This window comes from Rattus rattus, chromosome 11 (genome assembly GCF_011064425.1).
Source record: "Rattus rattus isolate New Zealand chromosome 11, Rrattus_CSIRO_v1, whole genome shotgun sequence".
Lineage (NCBI taxonomy): Eukaryota > Metazoa > Chordata > Mammalia > Rodentia > Muridae > Rattus > Rattus rattus.
In genome coordinates, this window is record NC_046164.1 from 220252 (window position 1) to 244395 (window position 24144).

The 24144-nt window shown below is 39.5% G+C and overlaps 1 protein-coding gene across 1 annotated transcript in view; it reads left to right on the forward strand.

Moving 5' to 3' along the window:
• Positions 1-20159, forward strand: part of Tmprss11e (transmembrane serine protease 11E) — a 41220-nt gene extending 21061 nt beyond the window's left edge. The window contains exons 4-11 of the mRNA XM_032916744.1: positions 1908-2029; positions 4937-5004; positions 6452-6615; positions 8914-8952; positions 10618-10798; positions 11696-11955; positions 15424-15566; positions 19998-20159. Coding sequence (XP_032772635.1) covers positions 1908-2029; positions 4937-5004; positions 6452-6615; positions 8914-8952; positions 10618-10798; positions 11696-11955; positions 15424-15566; positions 19998-20159 — 1139 coding nt within the window. The remainder of the gene's footprint in view (positions 1-1907; positions 2030-4936; positions 5005-6451; positions 6616-8913; positions 8953-10617; positions 10799-11695; positions 11956-15423; positions 15567-19997) is intronic.
• Positions 20160-24144: the final 3985 nt, after the last annotated feature.

Sequence of the window (24144 nt, forward strand, 5' to 3'; positions counted from 1 at the left end):
GTGATTTACTCATTTTTATATTTCCAAAAAAATTTGAAGATTCTTGGCATGTATTAGGTACATAGTAATTTTTATTCAATACTAAATGATAAAAAGAAATGACATACTTTTAGGACTGTCTGATTTCAGAAGAAATCCCTAGGAATGTTAGAGACTGGATTCCTTTTGTGAGAGAAAAACAATGCTTCTTTCTCCATCTCCTTTGTAATTTCTCATAAGCCAGGTTTTGTAAGACCGTGAGTCTCACTCATATGTGTACACTGAAAACTGGGTCATGCTTCCCAACATCTGGCTCCAGTGTCACACTGCTTGGGTGATCAGTTCAGAAACTGTAACACACAATTCCCAGTACCCACACAGCACACCTGGGTAAACAAGGATTCTAGTATGTTACTCTTTTGTACGGATGACTTACCACCTGGGCGTGGAAACTAACAACAGATTAGTTGAAACAATGAGCACTTAGGAACTCAGGTGCCAAACTCAATAGACGTGTTACAGAATAAATAGGAATGTGGCTAGATTTGGAAAAACATCATTTTGAGCCTCACTTTACAAAGCTCAGGACAGCTTAGAACTGTTTGTATAACTCCTGTCTAGTGCCCTTGGGGCTTTCTTTACACTTCTCTGGGCTGTGAATGTGTTTGTGAACAACACTGTAAGTCGTAGAATTACAAGCCTGTTAGAAAATTATCAACAAACTCACGTTCATCCATATTTTTAACATATTCAATATTCTTTAAATTCAAGAGTTAATGTACAATATCAGAAGCTTTATATTATGAAAACTTTGTGGCTCGTTCAAGTCTACAGAGAAAAGCACAATCTTGAGTACATAAATTCTTTCCGTGGATGATCCATATGAAATACTGATAGCTGACCATGTTTTGCCTCTTCAAAATAATAAATTCAAATGACGAAATCTATAAATTAAAAAAGCTATGCTTATGTGACTAGAGGGGTCTCTTATCCTCCTCTGTATAGCATTACTATTTAATATGTGATTGATTATTGACTACATCAACATCAGTTTGGAAGAAGAAGAAAGAGCCTAAGTCTGGGTGAGGCTTAGTCCATTTTCTTACAATAACTGTTTTCAATGGTCTTAGGTTATGATTATACTTATAATGCTTGGCACAACATCTATCGTGGAAGTGTGGTAGGCATTAATACCCACTGACGGTAGGCACAAGTCTCTGACTCTTTCGTATGTAGAAGAGGAAAGCTATACTCCATTAACTCTACAGTAGGTCAACAAAGCTGGTTGTGTGAATTGGCAGGACACAGTGAATAAGAGGCAGACAAGACATCCCCTAAGCCCCATGGGAAAACATAAGTTCTGTGACAATGGAGTTCGGTGAATGTATTGATTGCCTTTGGAAGGTCATTCCAGGTGGCAGTTCTAGCTCTTTAAGTTTCTATTTTCTGAATCCCTTCCCTCATTTCTTTCCATCTCCGGCAAAAAATATATTTTCTCAAAGTAGAGTCCAGAATTAATGAATAGTTTATTGAATGGGGGGGTTTTCTATTTCTTTAATATAAAATAATTCATCCCTGGGAAGCTTCCGAATGACATGCTCATTCCCATGGCACAACTGGCTATTCTTTGGGCTAGCCAGGGAATAAATAACACATGAGTAACTAGCCTGCAGCTCTCACGAGATATTTGCACAGCACTCCAGAGCACCAGGCATCTTGCAGAGCTCTTACACTCCATAAAATAGTATGATGACGATTTCTCTTTATACGGGGATCGCTCAGGAGCCTGAAGCAGGACGATGGAGCTGATGACCAAGGGTGGGAGCGTTCCTTCTTGTCTTTGTGTTTCTAGTAGTCAACAAACAGGGTAATAACGATGCTTTGGGCATCTGATAAAAGTTATGATGGGTTTGCCTCTTTCCTTGCAGATCACAGGAGAACCTACAATTACTACAGCACGTTGCCATTCACGAGTGACAAGCTCTATTCTGAATTTGGAAAAGAGGCTTCCAAAAACTTCACAGAAATGAGCCAAAGAATTGAAACTATGGTATGTAGCTTTGTTCCCATGTTTACGACGCTGGGAGGTCCTAGTTTCTAAAATAGTCAATTGATCCCTGCATAGCTTTGAACACTGACAGAAAGTCATATAAAAGGGATCCAAAACAAAACTTACAATACCTGACTTAGAATACTATATCCGCAAGGCCAAACCAAGTAACATCTAGAAACACTCACTTTTTTTTTTAGATTTTTTTTAGATTTATTTTATTTATATGAGTACACTGTTGCTGTCTTCAGACACACCAGAAGAGGGTATCGGCTCCCATTAAGGATGGTTGTGAGCCACCATGTGGTTGTTAGGAATTGAGCTCAGGACCTCTGGAAGAACAGTCAGTTCTCTTAACTGCTGAGCCATCTCTCCAGCCTGCCACTCACCTTCCCACACTTTTGTATTTATTCGTGATCAACATGGTCCAGGAACTCTGGGCATGTGAGGCTGAAGGCGATGGAGAGTAATAGCCATGGATTTCACATAGACCTTCAACCTATGGAAGAACCTCTGAGCAACAGAATTAGTGATTAAAACCCTTCAGACTCATATATAAACACTGCTTACTTGGAGACACATCCACTGCAAGGTTGTAGAAAGGCAACAGTCATTCTCCTGAGGGAGGAATAGAATAATTCAAAATGAGAAAATTAGTACCACAGACCAAAAGAACAAAAGCCTGAGTGATACATTGTCATCACTGTGCTACCTAGACAACAAGTTGGAAGCTTCTTGGCTAGTGAGGTAATTTACGGTATGAAGTGATGGAAAGAGAACTAAAGGGCCAGTTCTACCTACCGGCTGTCAGTCAGTGATATGTCAGTGTATGCTAGATCACTTTTTTTCATTCTGGACACATTTTTTGTATGTTAATTTAGTCATTAAATTAATGTAATTTGCAAAATGTCTTCTAGCTTCAATATTCTGAATAGGGATAGATGGAAATCATTTGTATTGGTCTGCTTTCGGTGCCATAGTGAAACACTCCAATAGTCTGCTTCCTAATGAAAAAGGGTTTATTTTGGTTCATGGGTTGGGAAGTGCTAGGCCAAAGGGTTACATATGATCGTGGCCTCCCCTTCTTGTTGGCATCAGAAAGAGGCTTACCACATCACCAGAGAGCATTTGTGTAATCCCTTCTGTTCTCTCACTCTTCTTCAGAGCCACCAAGATTCGATCGATCATGGGCTGTGCCCTAGTAACCATATCTAATCCGACTCACCTCCCAAATGCCCCTCCTTTACCGTATGGTTTTTCATTCTCTTGCTATATTACAATGGGATTAAGTTATGATGCATGATGCTCAAACCATGTCTAAACCTTGGACCGATGACACCCTTTCACAGAAACTGTGTAGCTCACTGAGGAGGAAATCAGATCCCGGTTGCGTGTGTCCTCCTTGCAAGGAAGCTCTTCCCTAATGTTAATACTCATGCAAAGAGAGCAAAAGGGAACAGAGCTCAGCACGTCAGTATGTCACTATCCACCCCCCCTCATTTTTTGGGACGTTTTCACAAAATGAGTTTTCTAAGATTCAAATTGATTCAAACCTAAAGGAATAAAGATGATTAGTATCTTCAAAATAAATCGATACTCATTTTGAAATTACTTGTTACAAATAAATCCTTAAGAGCGAATCCCCAGTGCCAGGACATAGCCACAGTGCTGTCAGTGTGGCACCAGTTCCGGAGGACAGCATGAGGATCTGAGGAAGCAAAGCATGACATGAGAAGGTCACTGTTTCTGCAAATCACCAGCGTGGGCTCACTGCTGCAGAGAATATGCAGAGGCTGGGAACAAGAAGGTCCTGACGTCTTTACTTACCCAAGCCCCACGTTTGAAAGTTTCAATTCATTTGAGTTATTTATAGCCAGAAGTGTCTGCCCCCAAAAGACTTCTGTCATCTGACTAGGTAAATTTCATAGCTGTGGTTGTTCAGAGCTCCAATTCATGGGACCTTTCTCAGAGCGTTCCCATTGCGGAGCTGGCCACGCAGTATGTGAGCACACGTGGTAACTGTCTCATACGACACCATTACACACTCATTCCTGTGACTGGCTGTCACTTAGAAGAACTACTTCATTCTTTCTCCAAAACCACGTGTCGAGAGAATTTTTTCCTCCTTTAAGCTGTTTTTCTTACACATTTTATCATTGTGATAAAAATCTGAAAAATTAACATTGATGCTCCATTCTCTTCTTTTGCAGTAGAAGCTCTCTTTTTTCTATAAATTTTATTTATTGTGTATATGTGTACACTGTTACTGTCTTCAAACACAATAGAACAGGGCATCAGATCCCATTCCTGATGGTTGTGAGCCACCATGTGGTTGCTGGGAATTGTACTCAGGACCATCTGAAAGTGGTTAAGAGTGGGCTCTTAACCACTGAGCCCACAGTAGAAGTTCTTAACTTGGGGTATAGAAGATGAATTGACTTTTAAGGAAACAGTGTTCAGTTTTTGATACCCTTTGGAACAGAACACGTAGGTCCACGCTGGCCCCAATGTGGCTGAGTTCAGCTCTCAACACTGGAGAGGATTCCTCAGCTTCAGCACATAGTGAATGTTGCTTAATATATTTTGCCTGTTTATTTATTTATTTTTCGCTTTGTTTTGTATTTTAACTGTCTACAGAGCAGTGGTTCTCAACCTGTGGGTCATGACCCCTTAGGGTCAGATCATCAGATAACACAGATGTTACATTATGATTCATAATCATAGCAAAATTACAGTTATGAAATAGTAATAAGACTATTTTATGGTTGGGGGTCACTATGCCATGAGGAACTGTGTTGAAGGGTCGTAGTATTAGGAAGATTGAGAACCTCTGCTCTAGAATATTGGATTACTTGGCGAATTTCAGAAAACTGTTCTTGCTGACCTGCTTTGAATATCTTTGTACAGGTAAAAAATGCATTTCATAAATCTCCACTAAGGGGACAACTTTCCAAAGCTCACATTATCAAGTTCAGGTATGTTGAAACTGAAATGTTGATTCTGGGTTTAACTTAATGCTGACATTCTTAACCCGGTCAGTAATAAACATATTTTAAAACACTAATGATGTGGTAGGATTCGCCTTTATTCTCCTGCTCTATGAAAGTCATGGGCTCAACGTACTTTATTTAGTCTCCTATTTGAAAATGAAAATTTGCAGGATGCCTGCTGAGAACAGAGAAATAACTGATGTTGATGCTACGATGTGTGTGTGTGTGTGTGTGTGTGTGTGTATGTGTGTGCATGTGTGAGTGTTTGTGTTTATGAAAACTAACCATCAAAATTGGGGACTAATTTAATAGTAAGTAGTACCCTGCCCAATGAGATCTTTATGTCTTCATGTCTTGCATCACCCGCCCCCTACTCCAGTTAATTTAGCCTATTTTCTTCTATTCTACATTTTTGTGCTTCAAACATTTACCAAAGAGGATTTCAGAACCCTTATCAATTATTACTAAATAGGCAAGGCCAGAACACAATTTTCTACTGTTGTTTTGTGTTGGGGTCAAAGTGTTGTTGCATAATCAGAGGCTTGCCTTGAACTCCCAATCCTTTTTCCTTCTGAGAGGTAAGATTACAAGTGTGTAATTATTTGGCAAAATACAACATTTTAAGTAAAATACCACACACAGACCTTAAATAATATATTCTAACACATGTTATTTATATTTTTCAAAACCGATAAGAACTGTTTATTATACTACTCAAATGACAACACTGAACTTCTTCCCAGGCTGTCACTTAGCTGATATCTCAGAGGCATTGCTTGGATGGCTTTTTCCATGAAAAATTCTTTGTTGATCTCTGTCTACTTCATAAATTTCCATTCTCTCAAGGACTATGTCATCTACCTGGCATCTTATGCTATTGGAATCCAAGTTCTTGCGTCCAGTGAATTGTTTTCGCAATTTCTCTATTTGCTTGTTCTTGCACACCTGGCAAAATGTGAATCTCTCAACTCAAGAATCTAATCATCGCACTGAGAAACCTGAAGTTGACGGTCACAGCTCTTTCACCCGAGCCCCTCAGGATGTAAAATGACTAAGCTTTACCAAAGCTGTGTTTCCCACGTTGCTTTCCAGCTTGTTCACTTCTGTATCTCAGCCACCCTGCCTTTGCTCCTCACCCTTCCTTCCTATGATGCTGTACCTTGAAGAAGCTCAAGCTTAGGGGAAGCATGAACGGCTAGCAGACCATCGAGCTAAGACACTAGCAGACCATAGAAGCTGAGGCAGTGAGTCTGACTGGATGGAAGGACAAGGAGTCGAGCTTGATAGTGTCTGTTAAGTTTGCAACTTAAGAGGAAAGCACGGCATTATACAAAAATGAAAACCAAGAGCCATGCATAATAATTCCACCCAAATTTCCTCCCTTCCTCACTTTTATCCCCTTTCCCCTCCTTCCCTTCCTTCTGGACAATAGTAAAGAAGACGATGGAGTGTTGGCTCACATGCTGCTGATTTTTCGAATTCGCTCTACTGAGGATCCTGAAGTTGTGCATCAAATTATTGAATATGTTCTGCGTGAAAAGCTGAAATATGCGACGGGACCCCCAAAAGTTGATCCTGAATCAGTTGAAATTAAAAGTAGGTTGGGTTGCCTTTCTCATTTCTCGCACCTACAATAATTCTAGAATTGCTTTAGGCATTAAGTAGAAAATTCTCTTGCCCTTTAATTGCTGAGGTCCTGACACCTGTAAGTCATTGCTTTGGAACTAAATTGGTGTTGACGAACTGTTCTTATTCATGAAGGTGTTCTAAGTGTAAGTCTCCCACACAGGTTTTTATTCTCTCCTGGGAGGTGTTTTTATTGGAGCTTCTATGTTGGATACAGAATCTAATTGTATATGGAGAACATAGCTTTGAAGATTCTCCTGTTTGTTACTTCCAACACATGTATGACACAGAAAAGCTTCAACATATGTATTGTCATAGCTGCTTTCTTAGGATCGTTTGCCATTGAACAACTGTAATTCACTGTATATTCAGTTTTGTGTGTTTTTACTACTGTAATTGGACAGGTTGAAGTAAATATTTTTTGTTTATTTTTTTCTGGGACCATGAAGGACTATGCAATGCTATTTTATAGTTAATGCAAGTACGATCACCCTCTTGGTCCACGGGTTCCATACCCATGCAGTCAAAGGAGCATAGAAAAAACATTTTTATTGACTACACACATTTTTCTTGTTATTCTTTAAAAATGGGAAACACCTTTGTGCATAGGATTTGTATTGTCAGGTGTTTTAGGTAATCTAAAGAGATTTAAAGCACATAGGAAGATGCATGACTGTTACATGCAGATACTAAACCATTTTAGAGCATCATTGTCTTTGACATCTTTTACATTAATCCTTTATGTAAGACACATTCTTTCAAAGCTTTGGCATATCAATAAGAAGAAAGGGGGTAAAGAATGGGCTAAATTTCCCTTTCTTTCAATATCATTTTCAGCTAAAACAATTACCTAATTCATACAAAAATTGAGCAAAAAAAAATCTATGGAAGGGTGCCGTGTACATTTGTACTTATTAGAATGCCATTGCTTTCTTCCTGGGTTCTAGAGATTTGTAGTTCAAACACAGACATGTCCCCCTTTATTGCCAATTCCCCCTCCATTCTTGGTGCTGAGTTTAACACATGTGCCTTGTGCTTGTTCTGAGTCTTGCTATGCCCCCCGCCCCCATGTCATGTGTTTACCAGGATTCTGACTTCATAGAGCACCATGACTAATACATGAAAGTGGCATGATGAGACATCACAGATACACAAGCTCCATATGCCTCCTCTGTCCATACCATGTTTGAGTATCACACTGGACTTCACTTTCAAAGCACCAGTTGCAAGATAAAAGTATTAAAAAATTCAGGGTAGTAGCAGAATGGCATAGAAACAAGCGCAGAGCTATTCTCAGTGTGGGAACAGGCAAAAACAGAATTTTTAGAAAGAAGTTGAGGTAGAGAATAGATTATTGAAACAGACTGTTGAGTGCCTGAACAGTTACTAAGACTCAATAATCAATCCTTCTTATGTCTTCCATTTCCCCACAATGGCTAGATGGAGAAGGTAAAAAAAGGGTATCTGTAAGAGAACCTCCAGTATATTAAAATTATTAAACACCAGAAGGAAAAATAATAGTTTATTATGATTTTTTCTGCATTTAGAAACTTGTGTTGCCACATGTGTTCAAAGAGAATAGTTCTAACCACTGTAAAACCATTAACTTGGGAAATGTGAATGCTTGGTACATTCCTTACCTCTTACTTGGGCAAATATTTGCACTTGGTTAGGTCCTCAGTGCTGAGGGTCACCAAGATATGGGTCAGCTGAATTGATTCTCCATATGGGGGCAGTCTATGTATCTAAATCCCTATCAGAAAGAAAAACTAGAGAGGAGTAACATTATTTCTAAATGTGATCACAGAGTTGGGCAGTGTGCTACATGTGTGCAACTATGCTATATTCATAGTGAAATATTCTGAAGTGATGCTTCGTAAAACTACCATTGAGTTTAGGGAATCAATATTACAGTTTAATGAGATATTTATTAAAGAAGGGATATCGAATTCCAGAGTCCTATTTTCTGGTATAAAACTCATATTCTTAGATTTCAACACAACACTCCTGAATCAGAATTATCGAGAAATATGACAGTAATTCACGATATGAATAAGTTGCCTAAGTGCTTCTTATCCACAACAGAGCCCGTTCATGACCCGTTTCCTCTTTGAAATGGTACAAAAATGCATCTCCGTGATAACCTAGCTATATTTATTTCCTCATAACCCAGGGATAGTGTCCTAGAACTTTATCGGCTGTCTGGTGTTGGCTCAGTGAAATTCTGTTATGCTCACCCTGTCTTTTCATAATTTGTGTTTATTTCAGAAATCAACAAGACAGAATCAGACAACTATCTCAACCATTGTAAGTAGAATGTATGATTGTGTTACCTGATTGCAGAAAGGTAACACTCTAGAAATTTACATGTGCCTTGTGTTGATTTTCCAGAGATAGAATAGTTTGGATGATTTTTACCTAGATCATGGCCTTATGTTTTGTCTCTGAGATCCATTAAGGAATAGCAAGACTGGGAGAATTTCAGTGCCTGTGACCATGGGGACAGAGGGGAGTGAGTTAGACAACTGTTGAAGAAGTTGCAAAACCACTCTATGCATGTGTTTTTTGTTTTTTTGTTTGTTTGTTTTTAGCCAGAGACATAAAATAAATGTCAATCTACTCTACATAAAAGTATTTTGATATTGCTTGTTTACAATAGAAATTACAGGTAATTGTGGACTGTGGTATATTTAATGAAATTAAATATGAAATTTTAAGGACCTAGAAATTTCTAGACCTAGTTCACTCTCTTATAGCAGAGCAATCATATATATTCAAAGAACACATTTAACAGTTACAAAACTGGTAACAGGATATTCATTTTTTAAATGAAAGGAGGGGTAGTGAGATGGTTTAACAGGGAAAGGCACCTGTTGCTAAGTCGGACAACCTGAAGTCAATCCCTGGGACCCACAAGAAGGAAGTAGAGAACCAAGTACTGCATGCTGTCCTCTAGCGCTCTCTCTCTCTCTCTCTCTCTCTCTCTCTCTCTCTCTCTCTCTCTGTCTCTCTCTGTCTCTCTCTTTCTCTCTCTCTGTCTCTCTCTCTCTCTCTCTCACACACTCTCTCTCTCTCTCACACACACACTCTCTCACTCTCTCACATACACACACTTACATACACAGACACACATACAGACACACACATAGTATGTAGATACAAACACAGACACATGAAATAAATAGATGTAATTAACTAAGATAGAAGCTGAAAATGTTGATTAATTCATAAATGTCACTAACCTAGAACCAAATATAGAATCCCATTATTTTAATGGCACAGTTTCTGTATCAATAATGATTAGAAACATAGGTGTGCTGGTTCTGTGTTTGCCAAAAGGGATTCACAGGCCTGCCCAAAGCAGCTTACACTCTGATATAACTAGATGTTTGAGACAAACTCATGACCACATACTTTTAAAACAGCAGCCTTCATCCCAGGGCCTTGCTATTGCAGAAGGTATCATGCACCAGTGTAGCCCTTTCATCGTGTATGAGGAAATGTCCCTGAGGTCTAGTTTGTCTAGATTAGGAGGAGCTCCACTAAGGTTGCTATGAAGCACAGGATAGTTGCTCATAACTGAAAGTCTTATGATGCTAAGTAGCAGTGGTACCCAGGCTGAGGAGAAACTCAACTGTAAGAGATGCTCAGGGAGAATAACGACAAAACAACCGTCAACCACAGGTGGAATGCCACTGTTTGCGTTGTCATTAAGGAAGCATGAAAGAAGTCATCATTAATTTAATTTGGAAGCAGAGAAATTGATAGAGAGGTCTAAGGCGAATACATTTTTCTGAAGAGAATTTCACAACATGCACAGGAGTCGACTAAATAAAACGCTATTGTTCGCAGAATGATAAAACCATGAGAAAATGTTTGATCTAACATTTAAGATAAAAGAAGATAAAAGAAAGATAATAGAAAACCGGGATGCTTGAACAACTGCTGATTCGTCTCCTGTCTTCTTGGCAGGTTGTGGGACACGGCGGAACAAATCTACAGCACAGACAAGTGTGAGGATTGTTGGCGGGACATCAGCGGAAGAGGGAGAATGGCCTTGGCAAAGCAGCCTGCAGTGGGATGGGTCTCATCGCTGTGGAGCAACTTTGATCAGCAACACGTGGCTTGTGAGTGCCGCTCACTGCTTTCGAACGTAAGTCGGGACCTTTGAGGAGGGGGCCAAAGAAAAGTGAATGTGATTTTACATTTTATGTTCATAAAGCAGTTGATGAATTTTTGAGAAAGTTTGGCACAAATGGAAGATAACATGCTTATCACAAAACAATGGGGATCTCCAAAGAGGTTCTTCCGTCTCTGGAAATGAAAGTGTTTCCAAAGTACACTGGGGGGTAGTTACTCATTGATCAGTTGATGATACTTTGCTAAAGAATAAGGAACTTTAGGTCCTGTTTGAATTTTGAGCTTGTTTTCACAGAGAGGAACTGATAGTCACTGAGTATCCTTCTCAGAACCGAAGGTTGCACAGTTGGTAGGTTTGATCACCAGAAGGATAGTAGAGAAAAAAAGATAAGGAAGTATGAAACAAGTTCAAAGTAACAAACTTTATAACTAACAGGTGATTTATTTTAGAAGGAGTGTTGAGTTTTTAACCTGGCACCAAAATATTTACAATATACACCATAGTAGATCATTTTAAAGTTATCTTTGATCACTGTGGACTTCAGAAAAATATATATCCTTGTAGGGAGAGGATGTGGGCATGTAGAATGTATTTACTGTCATTCAATGCAGGATTTTCTTTGTATGTGTTGCTTGTAGCCACTGATGGCAAAGACCTCTGGATGTGCGTGGACATCATGGTGCATGGGGTTACATTTGACCTAGGAAAAGCACTGTGGTTTTTCTGCCTGGCCTGAACACAGAGCTCAGCTCTCTGACTAGAAAGAGCATAATTCTGTTGATATGAACTATGACAAAAATTATCTGATACTTTCAGATAAAACCATTCCTTACAAATTATTGCATTGATATCAAGGTAAGTTATAATCTATTATTACTGTTATTTTATTTATTTATTTATTTTTGGTAGGCACAAGGACCCATCCAGATGGACTGCTAGCTTTGGGGCCACATTACAACCTCCAAAACTGACAACAGGCATCCGGAGGATAATTGTTCATGAAAAATACAATTACCCATCACATGACTATGACATTGCACTTGTAGAGCTGTCTAGGCCGGTCCCCTGCACAAATGCAGTGCATAAGGTTTGTCTCCCTGATGCAAACCATGAATTTCAGCCGGGGCAGAGGATGTTTGTGACAGGATTTGGAGCATTGAGAAATGATGGTGAGCATCAGAAGAAAAGAATCACGTCATGTTGACCTAATTTGGAGTTCCAAGGCATTTAAAGAACTGAGAGCTAACACAAAATATGCTGGTTGTTCATGTGGACTCGGGCTAAGGCAGGCTTTATGTCACTTAGAAGATGAATGCATTCTTTCTTGCCACGGCCTCTAGTTATTGATTGCTGCTGTTACCTTAATAGTATTGTAAGGCATGAGAAGGAGCAGATATGCCTGTTAGCCCCTGAATTTCTATCTTTTTTAAATGTGTGTGTGTGCCCCTGTATGGTGTGTTGTATGTGTATGGGCCTTATCTATCTATCTATCTATCTATCTATCTATCTATCTATCTATCCATCCATCATCCATCCATCCATCATCCATCCATCCATCCATCCATCCATCTATCTATCTATCTATCTATCTATCTATCTATCTATCTATCTATCTATCTATCTATCTGGTGTGTTGTATATGTTTAGGTCTTATCTATCTGTTTGTCTGTCTGTCTGTCTAGAAACAAGATGTCTTTTATTTCTTTTATTCTTCTCTCATACATTACATCCAAACCACAGTTTTCCCTTCCTCCACTCCTTCCAGTCCCCTCTTCCCCATCTCTCATCTCCCCCAGATCCACTCCTTCTCTCTTTCTCTTCAGGGATATCAACCAAACATGGCATAGCAAGTTATAAAAAACCTAGGCATAAACTATCATATCAAGGCTGGATAAGGCATCCCACAGGAGAAGAAGGGTTCCAAGAGCAAGCAAAAGAGTCAGGGGCTCCCACGAAGGGTAATAGTGACACAGAACTTGTAGGAGTGGCCAGTCAATGACTCGTCCAAGTTGAGGCCCACGCCATGAAAGGGAGCCCATGCCTGACACTACCTGGATGGCAAGAAACCAGAGTCTAGACAGCAAGAAATCCAGGATAGAAACAAACACAATTGGGAAAAAGGAGTTAGAATTTTAGGAGTCCCGTAAGAATACCAAATTATACAACCACAGCTTATATGCAGAGGGCCTAGAAGCTCAGACCCTTAGAAGGTCCATGATTGTTGCTTCTGTCTCTGTGAGATCCTATGAGCCCTAATTAGTTGCTTCTGTGGGCCACGTTCTATAGTATCTTTGATCCCTTTTACCCCTATAATCCTCCCTCCACCTCTTCCTCAGGGTTCCCCTGTCTCTGTGGGTCTCTGCATTTGCTCTCATCAGTTGTTGGACGATGCCTCTCTGATGACAGCTGGGCTAGTCACTGATCTATGAGTATAGCAGAATATCCATTAGGAATCATTTCACTGACCCTTTTCCCCCAGTTGAGTTTGTTTCTATCCTGGGTCTCTGGCTGTCTTGCTTCTGGTTCATGCAGTGTCTGGCATGGGTTCCATTTCATGGCATGGGCCTCAACTCAAGTTGGACCAGTCATTGGTTGGCCAGTCCCACAAGTTCTGTGCATATCCTGCAGGCAGGACAGACTATTGGATGGAAGTTTTGTGGCTGGGTTGATATCCCAGTCCCACTGCTGGAAGCCTTGCCTGCTTAGAGAAGATGGCCAGTTCAAGATCCATATCCCCCACTACTAGGAGTATTCACTAGGGTCACTATCATAGACTCCAGGGAGTTTTCACTGCACTAGGTTTCGATATCACCACCACCACCACAATGCCTCCCAATTCCAGAACTATCCCTCAGTATTTCTCCTCCTCCATGCCTGCTCCCTCCTGTTCCCATCCCCACCTGTCCTAGTTTACCCTTCCCAGGGAAATCTATGCTTCCCCCTTGAGTTCTCTTTGTTACCTAGCCTCTCTGGATCTATGGATTATATAATGACTGTTCTTTATTTAAGAGTTAACACCTACTTATATGTGAGTGAATACCATGTTTGTCTTTTGGGGTCTAGGGTACCTTACTCAGGATGAAAAAAAATTTTTTTTTAGTTCCATCCATTTTCTTGCAAATTTCATGATGTCATTGTTTTTAACAGCTGAGCAATAGTAATACTTTGGTGAAATGTACCATGTTTTCCTTTTTCCTCTTTTCTTTATTCTTTCTTTCTTCTCTTTCTTTTCTTTCCTTCACTCTTTCTTTCTTTCTTTCTTTCTTTCTTTCTTTCTTCTGTTCTTCCTTCCTCCCTCCCTCCCGTCCATCTGTCCATCTGTCCATTTGTCTGTCTGTCTGTCTGTCTCTCTTTCTCTCTTTCTTTCTTTCTTTTGTTCTTCCTCCCTCCCTCCCTCCCATCCATCTGTCCGTCTGTCCATTTGTCTGTCTGTCTGTCTTTCTTTCTTTCTTTCTTTCTTTCGTTCTTTCTTCCTCCCTCCCTCCCGTCCATCTGCCCGTCTGTCCATTTGTCTGTCTGTCTGTCTGTCTTTCTTTCTTTCTTTCTTTCTTTTCTTCTTTTTTTCTTCTTGAGACAGAGTTTCTCTGTCTAACCGTGACTGTCCTGGAACTCACTCTGTATGTGACCTCTATGAGTGTGACCTCAAACTCATAGAGATCCATCTGCTTCTGCCTCCCAGGTAAAGATTTTCTTCATCTGGTTTTTTGGTTAAGGGACATCTAGGTTGTTTTGAGTTTCTGGGTATTATAAATAAAGCTGCTATGAACGCAGTCGAACAAGTGTCTTTGTAGTAGAATGGAGATCCTTTAGGTATATACCCAAGAGTGATATAGCTGGGTCCTGAGATATATTGATTATCAATTTTCTGAGAAACTGCCATATTGATTTCCAAAGTTTCTGTAAAAGTTTACACTCCCACCAGCAATGGAGGATGGTGCTTCTTGCTCTACATCCTCACCAGCATGAGTTGTCACTTGTTTTTGATAGGATGTCAGAAACCTAGAGCTAGCTATTTAATTAGACTAGTGGCCAACGAACCTCCATAATCCACCTGTCTCTGCCTCCCAAGAACTGAAGTTTCAGGCATGTGCTGACACACTAGGCTGTTATTACTGAATTTCTTACTAGACAATTATCCAGGTGAGAAATTAGGGTTTGATAATATACCCAATTTGAAGATTGAATAACCAAACAGCTCTTCTCCCAAACACAATCTTGTGGCGCTTAAACAGTTTGAGGTTTTTTTTTTTATTATTTAAACTAGTTAGAAAGTATTTCGTCAAATAGTACTCTTCTTTGGACAGTGGTGGCTTATACCTTTAATCTCAGCATTTAGGAGTCAGAGGCAAGCAAATCTCTGTGGGTTCAAGGTCAGCCTGGTCTACAGAATGAGAACCAGGAAAGCCAGAGCTCCACACAGAAAAGCACTGTCTTAAAAAACAAACAAACAAACAAACAAACAAACAAACGCCCTTAACTTTTCTTACAACATGCATACACACACACACACATGTCCATGCACATGCACACACACGAACATGCACGCATGCACATACAACACACACACACTACCATCTTTTTTTTTTTTTTGAGGTTTATAAAACACATGTATCTACAAACACGACTGTTTTTTTCAGGTTTCGCCCAGAATTACCTTCGGCAAGTACAAGTGGACTACATAGATACCCAAACCTGCAATCGACCTCAATCTTACAACGGTGCCATCACCCCTAGGATGTTGTGTGCTGGCTTCTTGAAAGGAGAAAAAGATGCATGCCAGGTAAGGACTTGCTTATTAGTATACTGTACAGTGACACGTTCACCTTTCACTTCAAAATAGTTATGGATTCACAGGAAGCTGCATACATTTCACAGAAGAGTCACATGTCTTCTTCTATTTTTATTTTTTCCTGTAATTTATGGTTTTTTTTTTTATTCACTTTACATCCTGGTTTCGGCCTCTCCCTCCTCTCCTCCAGTCCCACTCTCACAAATCCCTCCCCTCGTTACCCTCTCCCCTCCTTCTCAGAGAAGGAGAAGCTCCCCTTGGTACCCTCCTGCTCCAGGGCATCAAGCCACAGCAGGACTAAACACATCCTCTCCCACTGAGGCCTGACCAGTCAGTGCAGCTAGGGGAAAGGGATCCAATGGCTTGCAGCAGAGTCAGAGGCAGCCTCTGCTTCCATTCTTTAAAGAACGTGTACTACATGCTCTTTTATTTTGTGTATGTATGTGGCCATGTGTGTAGCATGACATGCATGTGGGAGCCAGAGGACCACTTTCTGGAGCGCGTTCTCTTCTTCTGTATGCCTGGTCTAGGGATTCAGTGCAGGGAGCCAGGCTTCGGGGCAAATGATTTTGATGAACTGAACCTTTTTGCCAACCCTCAAGTGTACTCGTTACCCAATTTTCTTCCATGGTTACACTCACACAGCTATGATAAAACTATAGGAAAATGTAATTATGTATGTAAAATCCAGGGAGTTGACAGTGGCTCAAAAATATGCATCTAGGTATATGATATTTTGTCATACGCAGATAGATTTACGGACTTGCAGTTAATATGGAGATTCCATCTCTGTAATCCTGTGATTTTCAGAATGTTACATAAAGTCACACAATGACTTGATTTGGAATTCTGTCTGATTTGTCTACTACTACTCTCGACTACTTCTTTGTAGAAAAAAAAATTAGCAGCTCCTCTAACTGGTTTATGTAAATACATGTATGCGATATATACCTTATCACAGTCCGCTGGTATTCACTTTTTGCAGTGGAGTGTAGAATAGGAAAAAAAAACCGTCCTTTAAATCTCATTATGATCCTTTTTTATTAAATATCAGTAAATACAAATATTTACATTTCTTCTATGTGGAGAGCTACGTTAGGAAATGTCTTCCTTCATTGCTAAGCATAACATCAGCTCTCGAGTGGAGGAGAAAGCAATCTGTTTACTTGAAGATTTTCAGGCCTCTTTCCTTTCAAGACTCCTTTTCTGTTTCAGGATTTCCTGTACGACTACTTGAAACGTGACAAGGTTGCTTTGTTTTGTTTTGTTTTGTTTTGCGTTTTGTCTGACAGAACCATTGCTTCCTCATGTTTTCTGAAATACAATTTTTCCAGATGTGTGCCTCTAGAGTTGGAGACTGACCCTTTTCTTTGGGCCTTTACGTTATGAGCAGAATCTACAGCCACCAGTCTTGCCTGTATGTGACTCTCTCTGTGACTTCACTCTTGTCTCCAAGAAGATTCTGTTTGATCTTCTCTTAGCATGCTTTTCCTTGGCTTTATTCAGCTCGGGGTTTGCTCAGTTCTTTTGAATCTTTATGTCCTTTGCTCACCCAAGGGTATTTTCAGCTATGTTTTCTTTGAATTTTTTTTTTTTTGAGTTCCAACTTTGTCTTTCACTTCTGGGATTTGGAAGACAAACATGCTCTGTTTCTGGCGATAGTCCCAGAGGTTCATGAGGTGTCTATTACAGTCTCCACTTTATTTTTCTCTATTATTTGCTTGGGTGAGTTCTTAGATTCTAATTCAAGTCACTGTCCTTTTACCTTGCTTCTTCTATTAAGTTCATCTAATGAACCATGTTTTAAAGTTTGGCTATTGGATTATTAAGTTCTAGAGTTTCCATTTTATTCTCTCTTTGTGCCTAGGGATTCTTTGCTGAGATTTCCTTCCTTATTTCTTTAGTGATCATCTGTCTCACACATTGAGATACTGTGACTTTTAAAAGGGTGGCTTTAAGATCTTTGTACGTGATACCACAGAGTTGGTGTCTGTATATTGCCTTTTATTGTTCAAGGGGAAAATTTCCTGGTTCTTCATAGAATGAGTAATGTCCACATGCATTCTGATATTTAACTACATAAGACTGCTGTTAAATTTTCTGTCATACTGCCATACTGACAGGATAGTATAAGTATTACCTCACTGCTAACCTAAGGACAGTGCCTCACTGTGTCTGCTCTTAGGTGGAGTTTCAGTGTCGCTGTGAAACCTTTTCTTTTATCACTTTGGCTGGACCACCTTGTCACCAGGCTCTTATAGATTGCTGACACCTCAGCAGAGTGGTTTCAATCCTACTTGGCAATTTCCAAAGTAATGACTCTCCAGCCATGTGTTCTCTGACCTCACTGTAATGAAAAGGGGCTTCTGACACATTACCTCATGGTTGTAGCCCATACTCCCCTGCTATGATTACAGAGGTGGGAGCGGAGGTCTTTGCTGTCCCCTAATAGGGAAGGTTGTCTGGGTGTCACATAGCCTGCTTGAACTCCAGTTTAGAGAGAAATGGGTCTGTTCATACAAATTTAAACTTAGGATTTTAAATCCCATCGTAGTTCAAAGCACAGACATCTCCTGAAACCCAGTTTGTCTCCTGGTATAAACTGTCTATGGTTGTCAATTTCGTGTCTTGGTCAGTATAAAAATGCATCTTTTTATAAGGTATATAAATGCTTTCTTCAAAAACACCACTGATAAAATATTGTAGAGGAAAACAATAATAATAACACCCCTCCCCCCCAAAAAAAACCCAAAAATAATCGTAGGTGGCTGAGTGATTCATTGTGTATGTCCTTCCTACAACTTTTACTTTGTAATTTAAAAGGACTAAGTTTAGCACGTTTTTCTAAATCCCGCTTCTTTGAAATTTCATCTCATTTTCTGTGTTTCAATCTAGAGCACATGTATTACTGTCAAGATCTTGTTTTCACAGATTTTCATATTTTCTCTCGTGATTTCATGAGAACACTGCCTGTTTCCCCCTTCCTCCCATAGCCCCTTCGGACCACTAATGGTACCATACATATCTTTCCTGCTTTTCTCCCTGGGTCAGTCATTTTAGCCGTGTTCAATTTGCTGCATTGAGCTCTCAACCACTGCCGACCTTTCTGCGTGTCCATGGCCAGAGCTCAGGATTAGACTCACCGTGTTTATTTTTCCCCTCTCCTACCATCATTGCTCCTGGGGTAACACGTGAAACAGACAAGGGTTATTCTGTAACCAACCTCCTAAGGTTGAAATCAAATAATGGAGGAGTTATTTGAAAGTACACTTGCCAATCTCATATTTGCAAATGTTTCCATTCACTACAATATTTTATCCTGAATTCAATACTCAGGGCATTTTAATGATCCTCCCGAAACATGAGGGAGCAGGAGGACACCTGAGTGTCAATTGTGCACACCTCAATTGAGGTAGAATTGTCTCTCAGTTTTCTACCCTTGTAGTGTTCTGTACAGCTTTAACATCACAAAAAGGCTAGTAACCAATAACGACACTGTTAACTGTATCTGGTCTTTTTTTAAAAAAAATCTCAGTGTTTGGCAGATTTCTCTTTTCTGTAACATGATCTGTCTTTGGATTTCATGGCTCCTTTGGTTTGCCCTCTGTATTCTTTATATCTGGGAATTTAAAATTCAGATATCATGTGAATTTTTCTGTATTGTTTATTTTCCCGTTCAAATACACCATCTTAAAAAAAATTAACTGACATTGCTTTAATGACTTCCTCCCAAGATCCACATCTCCCAAATTAAACTCCTGTCCAAGTTTAATCTCAAATTTCTACTCCAGAGCCATTTCCATTAACATTTTATGTTATTAGTGTGAGATGAAAATTTAATTGCCATCTCAAACTCTGTAGGATCATAAAAATGCTGTTTATACATATTTATTTTTTATTACTTTTACTATGTGCACATGTGTGTCTGTGTGTGCATGTGAGTGCAGATGCCAGTGGAAGCCCAGAGTGTTGGATCTCCCTGGAGCTGCAGTTATAGGCATTCGTGAACAGGCTGTCCTGAGTACGAGGAACCAAACTCCGGCCCTCTGAAAAGTACTACTACGTACTCCTAGTCGTCAAATAATTTCTCCAGCCTCAAATGTTAATGTGTTTCTCCTCAGTAACAGATTATTCACCACTCTCTGGTGGGTTGGATAATATTAATGAGGTGGTGTATCAGCTAAGTCCACAGTACTGTTGTTCACTCTTCAGCTAAATGGAGACTTCCGGCTGTGTACCGGAATCTGAGGCCCAAACTGCTCTCCCAGCAGCAGAACGCCTTTTTTGTAGGTAGCTGAAGACGCCTACCCCCCTCACCGTACTTGAAAATCGCTGCGTTCATTATAGTTTATCTTGGCTAAATAACACATTCTTCCTTGGTGAGCTGAGATATAAATGAACAATGTCTCTGTTTTTCCTTAGGGTGACTCCGGAGGCCCACTCGTTACTCCGGATGTTAGAGATGTCTGGTACCTTGCTGGAGTCGTGAGCTGGGGAGATGAATGTGGCCAACCCAATAAGCCTGGTGTTTATACGAGAGTGACGGCCTTCCGAGACTGGATTACTTCCAACACTGGTATCTAAACCATAAAGACCCAGAGGGATGAAATGGATGTTTTCATCCACAGACTGTTCCTGGAGACTTCCAAATGGAGAAGAAGCCTTGCAAATCAGGAGGGCCTGAAACGCCACACTGAACAATCTGAAATGTATATTTCCTTCCCAGCTTTGTTCTTCACACAAGCATCTCGCTGCTGCCAGAAGAACTCTGCCAACCCACACTCATTTATTTCCTACAAGTTTTCTGTCGCCCAAGTTTTGACTCGACCAACCAAAGTACGCGGGCATACATACGGGGTGAAGCAACCCTTTCCTTCATCCGCCAGCTTCTCTCACATTAGTAAATGTCTGCTTTTCAAGTGTAAGATAAGGAATGAAGTAAAATTTAAAAAGAAAAAACTTACATTAGCAATATTTTAAAATAGAGCACGGGGAATGATCATATTCATTATAAAAGACCAGCAAGCAGGTGCAGCCACAGACTGCTTAAAATTCTACATTGGAGAAGAAGTTGGGGAAACAGAGAATCTAACATATAGCTTAATTTTCTTCCTAAATCACGAACAAGAACAACACAAGAGCTATTGTTTCCTGTGGCTACAATAATCATATGAACTCCTTGTCATTACAAAGATGTACTTGTTATGAACCGATCAAAGCAAAGATTGTTTATTTGCAATTGACTTGCAGAGGATGTCAATATACAGCCAATGGTGAATTACACAAAGCACCTACTTGCTGCTTGACATTATGACATGAAAATTAATGAAGGAATGGAGGGTGTGGAGTGCAGTACTGATCAATCTATTGAGAAGTTTCTCCAGGTTTGAGGGTAAACTAAAGGTTTATTTCAAAATAATCAGCTTCCCCTATGTGATACAATAATTGTATAGTTGAATGGAATTTAAAGAGACTCAGTCTAAACTGATGACTGTGGTGGGATTATCCTTAACCTTTTCCAGACTGCAGATCTTGACTGGAATAAGGTCCAGCATGGGCGTGTAGCAGTAGTCACGTGATTGTAGTTGGGACCTGGTCTTTTCCTCTGAAGTCATAGCAGATATGCTTCCTCTGCTGTGATGTTCGGCCTGTGCATGAAAAATGGGCCTGTTACATTCATCTGTGCTGAGATGCTACTTGCTGGGACAGCAACATAGGGAAGGCATTCTGGAGGCTACATCAATGCCATGCTTAATCTGTACCCACTTCAACAAAACGCTGAAGAGAAACAGTGTGACACTGGCCTCCTTTGTGATTTGAGTTTGACAGATTATTGCTGAGTCATTAGATATCCTATATCCAAATGATCCGGAAAGTAATGAACTAGGACTGATGTTGTGCTCTATGACGTGTTATTGGGAAGTTTTCCCACCAAGGCATTCAGCAACCATCTCATCATTATATACAGACTCCAAGAGAAGACATAATTCAGCACGTTGTACTGTAGGATAGTCATATTGCAAACTAATGTCATGAAAAATGTTAACTTCTAGTAACTTAAATCCTACTCACATTTCCACTGATAATTGGGCACTTGTCTAAAATATGAAAACTGACATGTGTTGTCAGTGTTCAATATTCTGAATGACTGTTTTATTTATTAAACTTTTTGGGGGAATTGAGAAATGATAAACTTTAAAGGTATATAAGACTATTAAAGTTAGATTACTTTCAGAAACCTGCTAGAACGTGATTCAAGTGGCTGGAGAGATGCTCTGAGACTAGAGATTCACACAGTTCTTCCAGAGGACAGACGTCTGGTTCCCAGCACTCACACTGGACAGCACATTGGACTTCAGCTCCTAGGACATTCAACACCTTTGGCCTCTATGGGCATCTTCTCCTATGACCACACACAGACTACACACCTACAGAGAGTAGGAGAGATAGAACTCCTTAGAGAAGATTACACCACGTGGTGTCCAGCTGTAACCTTTGGTATCCAATACCAGCTGATCAGTCCTTAAAATATACTTGTAAGTGGTATACAGGCTGAGCAGATTGTGTGAGTGTGCATGCGTGTGTGTGTGTGTGTGTGTGTGTGTGTGTGTGTGTGTGTGTGTGTTACATTATACATAATGTAACAACAACTAATGAAAAAGAGCACGAATTTGAAGAAAGAGCAAGAAGAGACAAATGGGAGGGCTAGGAGGAAGGAAAGAAAAGAAATAATTAAAGAATAAATTACAACAGTATACTACTCACATAAGCCTCTAGGTGGCATTCTACAGCTGTGGGAAGTTACCAGGAAAGCAATAAGAATTTAAGGACATTTGTGTTTACAAAATACAGCGAAAACAGAAGTCAAATTTCTGTTTCTTGGTCTCAAAAACCACAAAATAAATTTTATGTTTGAAAACAGATTTATGGGTGAATTCATGTTAATTTGGGTCATTTATCAGTATCTTTCAGATTTCTGATAGACTAAGGTTGGATGATTTGAGGTGTTAAATTGAACATACATTTTAGAGGTTTAATTTAAAGATAGTGCTATGTTCCTTAGATAAATATATATAGTGTTTCCTTATATAAAATATGTAAAGAATAGTAGTTTGTGTCACGACGAACTTTTGTTGCTCAAGACAACAAAACAAAAAGAGAAAGCACAAATACTTCTTTAAATGTTATATGAAGTAGTCAGCACAATGCCATATCATTAAAATAGCACCTCACTTGGAGAAATAATATAGAGTGAGTTTTAGTGTTCTTCAGGATTTCAGTGTGACCCATACTGCCTAGCTGGAGGAGGTTAAGAAGTAGCGATTGCAATGTGTCTTAATTATACAGAACAGGCATTTCTCTTCCCTATCTTTTATCCCATACCACCAATAGACTTTCCTCCACATAATACTCTTTCAAAACACGCTATTCAATGGCTCTTCTATTTATTTCATTATGCAGAAAGCATAACTTTATTATGCAGTCATGTGTCAATTAACGATATTTTCATCAATGACATTCCATGTGCAGGATGGTCCTCCCATAAGATTAGAATGGTGCTAAGAAGCTTCTCTTACCTTCTGCCATTGTAGCCACCATGATGTGCAGAATACTGCGTCATAAATGTATTTGTAGTTATACTGGTGTGACCAGACCCACTACGCTATCATTCTCATGACAGTTTAAGAAGCTTTTACTTAATAATGATAGTAAGTGACCATAACAGTCGTTCATGTGTCTACTATTCTGTAATTTTTTTTGTTAATTGGGGATGTACGTCTTCAACATTAAAAACGTTTACTGTAAAGCATTGTGTCCTGTTATGACATCATCATCGTCATCACACATGTTGTGTTGAGCAGCTGAGCTCTCGTCTAGTTTTGTGTACACGATAAGATGCTCATTTATGCCAATGAAACATCCGGTGCTTCTTCTCTCAGAATGCGTCCCATCAGAAAACAATGCTTGGCTGTATTTACATACTTGTTTTAAAGCTAATACAGAACTTATACTGTACTAACTGTACAGCGGAAGCCAGTTATTTAAATAACTTAAGCCCAAATCACTCATCTGTAAGGAAAAGTATTTATTCACAGTTCTTTTTTTTTTTTTTTTTTCTTTTTCTTTTTTTTCGGAGCTGGGGACCAAACCCAGGGCCTTGTGCTTGCTAGGCAAGCTCTACCACTGAGCTAAATCCCCAACCCCTATTCACAGTTCTTTATAGTAGTAAAAAAAATTAATGTTTGAGGATTGTTAACACTTTCTTAGACTAACATGGGTATTCTACAGATGATAGTATAACGGTTGCTATAATTAAACTGTAGTCTAATTTTAAACAATACAATATATGATAATAGTTTTAATGTATTTATCATAAAATGAAATGGTTAGACCAACATAATGATTTATTGTTTATGTTCCTTTAACAAAATATTTATTTGAGATTATTTCAAAACACAATTGGCAAGGTGAACTCTCATTGTGAAGGTTTACTGTAGTTTTCATGTCGGATTTTTAAAGTGATAAGCTTTATGGATCATAGTGGCTGGGTTATCAAGAGACCTAGAGT